Here is a 9,755-nt window from a genome sequence, read left to right as displayed (position 1 = left end):
TAAAAATTAAAATTTTTGAAAATATAAAATTACAAAAGTTCCTATGTATGGAAAGCATTTGCCTTGGCCAATGTTGATATATGATTTCAATTGAAAAACTGCATGGGATTTTGAAAGCAGGATAAGAATACCACATAAAAGACTTTGAATATATCAATAATTAATTGCAGATTAGTTGGAGTTGTTAGCTCTTTCCATTATCTTTAGTCCCCACAAAATTTTCATTCTCCTTTTTTGAAAGCAAAAAAAAAGATTGCATTTTGAAAACCCTTTGATCCGATAAACTACTTGAAAATTTAGTTTTTGGAATCTTAATTGATTCAACCCTTTGCCTTTCTTCCTCCTTTCAACCTCTAGACAGAGTTTCTAACTCTAGAAGATAACTCTGCACCAGCAACTTTTTCCCCTTTAAATTTCTCATGCAATCATCAAAAGCTTTAGATCCTATTTTGTACAACACCCGTTTCTCCACTATGCTCAAAGCCCTTAACAAAAGAATCAAACGCCTCTTTACTCACCTCCGATGGCAACTCCGGTGCCGTTCAAAGTCCAAAATCGTCATAAAAGTGTATGCTAAACCAAAAACCGACCCCGACCGTCATCGTGATGATATAGACGATGCTATCGTCAACGGCACTTCAAAAGTTCACCAAGACGGTGAATTGAGCTCGGTGAAGCCTATTCGTGTAGCGACTTTTAATGCTGCCATGTTTTCTATGGCCCCTGCAATGCCTAGAGCAAGCAAATCTTCGAGTTTCGACTATGAAAACGAAGGTCTTACAAAATCCGATCGGCCGAAGAGCATACTAAAGCATTCTCCCTTGCACCCGAATTCCATGAAGGAGAAGGAGAATCTCTCGAAGCAACAAAAATTCGTGAAATCGAAGCAAAGGGTGTCGATCAATTTACCGGATAACGAGATTTCGCTGTTGCGTAGTCGACAATTGGGCTTTTCGGGGCATGAAAGGGAGGGTTGTTCGAGCATGGGAAAAACTCGGCTGAGATCAACGATGAGTTTTTCAGCGAACACGGGGAATTGGGTTGATGGTTGTGGTGGGAGTTATAGAGGTAGAAAAACAGTATTTGAAGTGTTGAAAGAGTTGGATGCTGATATATTAGCTCTGCAAGATGTCAAGGCAGAGGAAGAGAAAGCAATGAAGCCTTTGTCTGATTTAGCCGCTGCTTTGGGGATGAACTATGTGTTTGCCGAGAGTTGGGCGCCGGAGTACGGCAACGCCGTGCTCTCCAAGTGGCCGATCAAGCGGTGGAAGGTGCAGAAGATCTTCGATGACACAGATTTCAGGTGAGTCTACCATTTTATTAACCACAGTGTCCATGTTGTTCATACACATATTCAAACACAAGTCTAATTCGAGTATATCCATGCTCGACATTGTAAATCATTTTTTTTTTGCCAAAAGGCCCACAAATTTTAGTTATACATTGTTTCTTGAATTCCGACGGTTCAAGTATCAAACAATTATCTGTCATAACAGCTGTACGCGTTTGACAGCATAAGAACTTGCACCCATTTCTTGAATGTGTAATTCATTAATCTAAATTTTCTGATCTTCCCATCATGCATAATATATATATATATATATATATTTGTTTATAATTTCCCTAATGCATCAAAAAGAAAAAGTTGCAAAATTATAAGAAAACTACCTCATTGTTTCTTTCCCAAAATTGGTTCTTTGTTGTGGAAAAATTATGGAATTCTGACAAAAGATCAAATAGTGAATTATAGTAGTTCTTAGCATTACTCAGAAGTGGGAAAGATAAAAGATACAGTGCTACAAACATTTCCAACTCTAGCTTTTGTTTGTTTTAGTGGAAAACGAAATCATGAATTTGAAAGTATATATCCATTAAAGTTCATGAATTCGATATTGGGTTACTGTGATCCAATTTGATAATTGACGACAGGAATGTGCTAAAGGCAACCATTGATGTGCCCCAGACAGGCGAAATCAACTTCCACTGCACACACCTTGACCATCTGGATGAGAACTGGCGCATGAAGCAGATGAATGCAATAATTCAATCCAATGATGGTCCACACATCTTAGCTGGAGGTCTCAATTCCTTGGAGGGGACTGATTATTCCACAGAGAGGTGGACAGATATTGTTAAGGTAACATCCATGGCAGTGGGGTGTGGGGCATTTCCCTAAACCTCATCCTTTATCACCCAATTTTGAAAGTTGACATTTCTGTTAATGAACTTTGTATCTTAACAGTACTACGAAGAAATGGGGAAACCAACACCAAAGGTTGAAGTTATGGAGTATCTGAAGACTAAACAGTACACTGATGCCAAGGACTTCGCAGGGGAATGTGAGCCGGTCGTCGTGATTGCCAAAGGACAAAGTAAAAGATTAACTTATTCCCTTTTAACTTTGCACCCCAACTGTTTGATTATAATCCTCACTCATTTTGATTTTTGTGTGCTGCAGGAGTGCAGGGGACGTGCAAGTATGGGACTCGGGTTGATTACATTCTGGCATCCCCAGATTCACTGTATAAGTTCATTCCGGGCTCGTATTCGGTTTTGTCTTCAGAAGGGACCTCGGATCACCACATAGTGAAAGTTGATATAATCAAAGAAAATGAACACGCTGAAGAAAATGGCAGTAGAAAGCGACGGAAGCAGACAAAACCGAAACAGAAGGTTGTGAAGATAAGTGACAGTTCTCCATCGAAAAGCATATGGAAAACACATTCATGAGAGATTTTGCAGATGATTATGGATCCATATATTATGATGGCTTGTAAATCATTGGCATAAATAGAAACTATGTAAGTACAGAACCCAATATTTAGAACAAAATTCAATTCTAAATTTTCATTACTCTGAAATACAATAGCAAGTGCAGAACTCATGTTTCAAGTTCCAATACATGCTATCTACACAACCAAAAAAAAAGATCCCTAAAATTCTTGAGAAATAGAGCCGACCTCGCCCTTTCCTTTCCCAACCTTCTTTGACAGTAGAGTCTGATTAATGTTAGGCAAGACACCTCCATTTGCAATAGTCACACCTCCCATCAGCCTACTCAATTCTTCGTCATCACAGCGAATTGAATATGCCTTGGAATAATTCTATTCTTCTTGTTATCTCTCGCCGCATTTCCAGCCAATTCCAAAACCTGCAAGGTTACACAGTCAATTAAAGCCTTCGTCTAAAATTATAGAATTCTCACTGGAATTATTAAGAAATCTCAATTTCACCAACCTCGGCGGCGAGATATTCGAGAACGGCCGAAAGATAAACGGGGGAGCCAGATCCAACGCGCTCAGCATAGCGACCTTTCTTGAGGAAACGAGCGATGCGGCCGACGGGGAACTGGAGACCAGCTTTACTGGACCTGGAAACGGCTTTGGAAATTGCCTTGCCTCGGCCTCCCTTGGTTGAAGTGGCTGCAGAGCTCATGATTGCAGATTTTAGTAGCTTTTTCGAAGAGAAGCTTGAACGAGAGAGAAGGGAGACAGCGCGTTTTGATTGGTTGATCTGGTTTCACGCGCATCGCCAGAGTGAGTTTTGTTGGCGCCGAATTCAATTGGATTGTTAACGTGGAATGGCTTTTCTTTTCTTTGTGGGATTTTTGAAGTTTGGGGAAACAGTATCTTAAAATAAAGCGGGAAGTGAAAATTTAAAGTGTTTATTAAATTAATCCTTTTTATGAGTGAATAATTTCAACAACAAAAATTAGTATTGTCATTCGGTAATTTGTGTATTTTTTTTAGATAAATTACATATATTTATAGTATTTTTGTTTTTATTATCCATTTATATATTTATAGTTATACAAGTAACATTATAAATACTTAATAGATTGACATAATATTTATTTTATAAAAATACTATTGAGGTCGTTTAATAAGTAAAATGGCAAGTAATGTTAATCTTAGTGTTAGAGTTTATTGAATTGGTGTTTATCTTAGTGAAGCTTCTGTCTGTTCTACTACATGTGAGAAATTGGATTATGTGTAAAGAACTTAAACATTCGCGTGAAGAATGAGTGGGTTAAGCACAAGGCTTTTAATCTTGGAGTCGTGAGATCGAGTCCTACGGGGGGCAATTCATAATTTGGAGGTCTCCACGAAAGCTGCTCTCAACCTGGCGTTGGGGGCAGACTACTATCCTACCTCTCCCTTACCCCATTACATATGTGAATAAGGGTCAGCTAATTTAATGAGTGGGTTAAGGTTACCTATCGACATCTTTCATTCTTCTCCCTTGTTAGTTCTCTTTGTTCTTCTTACCTTTCTATGAAAGAATAGTGAGTCATTTATGTTTTACCTATTGCGTAAAAATATTTTAGACTTTGATATATTGAATTTCATGAGCTACTAACATTTTTATTATTTTTTATTGAAATTTGATTTTATTTGAGTGTCAAGCTTTTAAAGTCAATTATTTGTTTGGAATGTAATTTTTTAGGGGGAGTTTTGATTTTTCAAATGTTTTTAATGTCAAGTTTATCACTTACTATCCAATGTTATTTTAGAACTTTAAATTTGAATTATTTTTTATATAACAAAAATGGGATAAATATAGTCTGAAAAAATTTAAATTATTAATGAAAAAAGGGAAGCTGAACATTTTTCATACATTTTACAACAATTGATATCTTTTTCATTAAATGTTTTATTAAGGGGGAGTTTTGTAAAAAAAAAACAATTTTTCAAATGATTTGTTATATCAAAAAGGGGAAGATTGTTGAATTATATTTTGATATAACAATTTAAGGCAAAATATTTTTGAACTTGAATTGAATTTATTCAAATTTCATTTAACTTTGAATTGAGCACAAAATGTTTTTCTGAACAAGCAGTACCGATATTGTTCTTACAGTATCGATACCTCATGAACAATACCGATAATATTCATATGATATCGATACCAAAGGTAAAGGAAGTATCGATACTCAATGGGTAGTATCGATACTACCAACATTACTCAAATTTCAGAATGTAAAAATGGTACAAATACCCAAAGGGGTACCGATGCTACTTTGTATAGTAGTATCGATACTATAGGCATAGTATCGATACCATCAGGCTCCAGCGACTAGTAACGACTAGTTGATTTAAAAATAACAAAGATAGTACCGATACTCCTTTTAGGAGTATTGATACCCTCTGTACTGGGCAGTTTTATTTTGCAGAGATTTCATCTCCAAATGGCTAGAAATCATCCTCAATGGCTAGAAACTGTCACAACTTCATTTCAACATATAAATACAAGTTCAAGACACTTGAAGAGGGGTTAGAACACTTATCAAAGCAATCAAACACAAGAGAAGAGTTTTTTCAATCTTATTTTATCTCTCTTGTAAATATTTGTGTTTTTAGTAAGCTAAATTTGTAAACACCCTACCTTTGAGAGGTTTTATTATTTACTTCTTTTTATCTTTTGTAAAAGGGGATTGGTTATAGTTTATCTAAGTGAAAAACTAGGGAGTGTAAAGGTTATTTATTTGTCCTTGAAAAAGAAAGAACAAATTAGTGATTTTGTTAAAAAATCCTTAGTGATGAGCTAAGGTAATGGAGGTAGACTTAGGGATTACAAATGGACGGGTCGGGTGCGGATACCCCCTCCCCCATCCCCATACACACCTAATATTTTCAAATCCACCATTCTCCCGCCACCCATGATGGGTAAAATTTTTCAAATCTACACCCGCCCACGCAGGTACATTCTCAAATCCATCCCCACTACCCAACTGGAGACGTACCCGGCTAGACTTGTCTGATAGCAACCTTAAGTTATACATAAGCAACAAACATAAAATAAACACGTCCATTAAGAAACATAATAAAATAAACCAATGATATCTGAGTTAAGTGTTAACATATATCTTAAAGTACATAAAACACCATAATAAAAGACATAATTAAAGCCTAGAAACATAAATGACAAACACATAATATTTTTCTTCTTTGGCACACATAAATGACAAACCCTAAAATTATACCTAAATTTATAATGGTCCAAAATTTAATGGGTATTAAGTGGGCAGGCGAATGCGGGGCGGGTAAGGTCTCAAACCCATCACCCGTCCACTAACCGCTATGAGTTTCACTTTCAAAATCCACATCCACCCACTACCCACTAAAGTTATACCCATTCCCTCCCCAGTTGGAGCGGGTACGGTGTGGAATCCACGAAATTGTACCCGTTTACCATCCCTAGGTAGACTTAATTGATAAGTCGAACCACTATAAATCGCTGTACAAAAGTTTCTATATTTTCTTTCTCCTTATTCCCTAAACCATTTTTTCCAAATTCAACCCTCTTACAACTTTTTTGATTGTTCAATTGAGCCTCTTCCATCCTAACATACATATATTTATAGTATTTTTGTTTTTATTATCTATTTATAATAGTAGTGTTGTAGGGTATAATTACACTTTTAGTTCATAAAACTGATATATTATATTAATATATTCTTAATATAAACAATTTAATAAATTTTCATTATTTTAAAATTTCATAAATTTAGCCTAACGAGTTCTTTCATTAATGCTATCTTTAATTTTGTGGAACTTGAAAACTGTTTTCCTTAAGCTATTCCTCCTCGATATTTTTATTTATATTTTAAGGTTGAAGTAATATTTTTTTATTAATTTAGAATGATTACAAGTGGTATATATGTTCTAAAGACTCTCAATTATTTGACAATGAATATTTTATGTCCGTTGATGGTATTTAAATCTGAGACTTCTTAGGATAATGACTATCACTTTAACTATTGAGGTTGCTTGGTAAGTGAAAGGATTCTGTGTAAAGAACTTAAACATTCGCGTGAAGAATGAGTGGGTTAAGGTTACCTATTGGCATCTTTCATTCTTCTCCCTTGTTAGTTCTCTTTGTTCTTACCTTGTTATGAAAGAATAGTGAGTCATTTGTATTTTATCAATTTCCACAAACTCCTTTTATCCTTAACAAACAAGTTTGGTAGGGTTGTATGCATATCAGTCCTAACCTGCCACAAATGTTGCAGCTCAAAAATATGTGCTTTGAACGGACTTAAATATGTTGGAACCCGAAGATTAGATGACATCTTTCATCTTTGTATGAACAGCTTCAATTCACTTGAAGCAAGTAAAGCCATCGGCTAATCACATATCATACAACTTCACGGACTCTGCATATCTTCACAACTAGTGAAAAACAAAACAGGCAAATCCATCCATCAAGCCCGTTCCTTCTCATCAGTACACAAAGGCTGAACGATACAACTACGATAACAACAATGATACTTACAACAATCAGATTTCAAACCAACTCCCATACTCGTACCTTTCATACTCTTCAAATTAGCTTTCGCCCCATGACCCATCAACAACAACGCAACCTCAACATGCCCTGCCTCCACCGCACAATGCAACGGCGTGTACCCGTTATCATCGACAATGTTGATCTCGCCACAGTAGCCGAGCAAAGCCCGAACACTCTCCAATTGGCCTTTGAATGCCGCCCTATGTAAAGGCGTCCACCCGTTTTGGTCCTTTCCATTCACGTCCGCCCCTTCGTCTATGCAACTCTTTATCCCATTAACGTCCCCGATCCTTGCCGCACGGCTCAAAGCGTCCCCTAAATGCAACGAGCCGTACACGTTTGATCGGTCGTTTTCGACGGCGAGCGTGAAAGCGGTCTTCCCTTGTTTGTTTAATGCGTATTTGGAGTAATTTGATGCCTCTAACAGGCATTCCACGGCGTCTAGATGGCCTCCCTTGGCAGCTAAATGAAGTGGGGTGCATTTGTCGACGTCCAAAGCTTCAGGACTGGCACCTACTGATAAACAAAATCGAATAACTTGGGTGCAGCCGTGGATTGCAGATACGTGAATTGGGGTTCTACCGTGAAAATCGACCAAATCGTTCGAAATCGAGTTCTTATAAGCTCGAAACAAGGCATCCATCAAATCTACACTGTTTATTGCCGCTGCGTAGTGGAAAACATGGTCAACTGCGTTATCAATTTCACAACCAGAGGAAATCAATACATTGAGAACATCAAGATTCCCAGCTTCAACAGCTAAAGAGATCAAGGACCTTCCATTAGAGTCCTTATGATTTACATCTCCGCCACCATCGATTAGCGTCCGGACCAGATCGGCTTTCCCTGAAACGGCAGCGGATTGGAGTAGCGCCGTGATTTGATTCCCGGAACACCCGGAGAGATTGCTCTGTTCAAGAAGAGATCCGTATCTGAAATTTGGGTATCGCTTGAAATGAGATGCTCGATCACATGGGGACCCAGAAAGGAGATCGGCAAAGTAGCGTCCTTGAATATGTGGGGTCCGGGCTTGGAGAACCGGCGGCGGATATCGTCGTGGTTGACTTTTCCCAGAGGAACCATGGTGGTTTTGACGGTGATAGCATCGGGAGGGCTGGTTAAAGGAGGTTGATCAGACGGCCGGGAGAGGAGGGTGTAGGATGAAGATGAAAGGGGAGGGATTATGGAGAAAGGCTTGTTGAAAGAGAAGAAAGATGGGTTCTTTGTAGATAAAGAAACGGCAACGGACATGGTATGCATAAGATTCGTTAAAGTGAAAGTTGTGGAGCTCTTTTGACCTTTAATGAACACTAATTCTACTTCTTTCACGTCTGCTTTCACTAACCTGTCCATGGGAGTCACTAACTCTGGGCCTGTTTTCCCTCGAGAAGTTTTCAGATTTAAGAAGGGTTTGTTTGTTTGTTTGTCAAGAAAAATGAAAGAAGAAGAAGAAAGATGCTAATTTCTGGGTTGTGTGCCTTTACGGGGACAAAAAGTTTATTTGTTATGAAGTCATCTGATTGAGCGATTAATTTTGAATGTTGAAAACCGTAGGCTTAGGTTTGGATGGTGGGAAAATGGAATAAGTAAAGAAATACTTGGAAAATGGAATAAGTAAAGAAATACTTGGAAAATGGAAGCTAGAAAGAGTCGTTGTCTTGGCCATTGAACGAGCTGGTTTCGCAGCCTGATTTTTATGGTCATGATATTGAACCACCGCCTTGAGTCAACCAACGGCGTTGAACCAAATAACTTCGTAGAAAACTTGAAAGATGAGTTGTGATAAACCTTGACCATGTGGATAATACTCCCTCCCCCCAGATTTAGCTTTATCTGAAGTTGTTGTTCAACATTGATGGCTTTTCGTATTGATTCTTTAATTTCTCTTTATTTAACCTGACTACCAATCAGATTAGAGTATCTTCTTCATACTCCTTAACATTTATCTTTGAAACAATACCCGGTAATGGACCCAGTGCCCTGTGTAAGGCGTTGAAGCTTTCTCTTGTTACCCTTGAAAGGTAGCCAATGAGACTTTCACCTGGACAGGACACTTATTATAATAATTGTCCCTACATGTCAACACGAGTAATTTGTTATGAGATCGGAATTCCACCAATCAAGTGTCAGATGTTTTATCAGTGTCATCCTTATTCATTAACAATTAGTCATGCTAGCCCTGAGAAAAGAGGCAACTAAATAACCTTTAAAACAAACATTGAGTTATTTGTTACTCGGGTAAATCATATGCTTATTCAGTGTATGTTATTTTACTAACCGTATTTAAAAAAAAAATTAATTTACTCACTGAAATTTATATATTGAATTTTTTGGTTACTCATCTGTTAAATAATTAACGGTATTATGACATGACAACTTGTACTAGAACGACATCGTTTTGAATCTTTAAAAAAATCAAATTTAAATCAAAACGACATCGTTTTGGTATAAAAAATTAAATTTCA

The 9,755-nt window shown here is 37.3% G+C and overlaps 1 protein-coding gene and 2 pseudogenes across 1 annotated transcript; 1 reads left to right on the top strand and 2 right to left on the bottom strand.

Moving 5' to 3' along the window:
- The first annotated feature begins 298 nt into the window (after positions 1-298).
- On the top strand, positions 299-2,861 carry LOC120199649. Its single transcript, XM_039200686.1, has 4 exons — positions 299-1,303; positions 1,930-2,137; positions 2,243-2,372; positions 2,459-2,861. The coding sequence occupies exons 1-4, from the start codon at positions 420-422 to the stop codon at positions 2,728-2,730; spliced, it is 1,494 nt and encodes a 497-aa protein (XP_039056617.1). The 5' UTR covers positions 299-419; the 3' UTR covers positions 2,731-2,861.
- Positions 2,777-3,480, bottom strand: LOC120199651 (annotated as a pseudogene).
- Positions 3,481-7,200: 3,720 nt separating this feature from the next.
- On the bottom strand, positions 7,201-8,858 carry LOC120199648 (annotated as a pseudogene).
- Positions 8,859-9,755: the final 897 nt, after the last annotated feature.

This window comes from Hibiscus syriacus, unplaced genomic scaffold (assembly GCF_006381635.1).
Source record: "Hibiscus syriacus cultivar Baekdansim isolate YM2019G1 unplaced genomic scaffold, ASM638163v2 tig00005459_pilon, whole genome shotgun sequence".
Taxonomy (NCBI): Eukaryota; Viridiplantae; Streptophyta; class Magnoliopsida; order Malvales; family Malvaceae; genus Hibiscus; species Hibiscus syriacus.
Note: the sequence above shows the minus strand (reverse complement) of the source record. Positions and strands in the feature narration are given on the sequence as shown.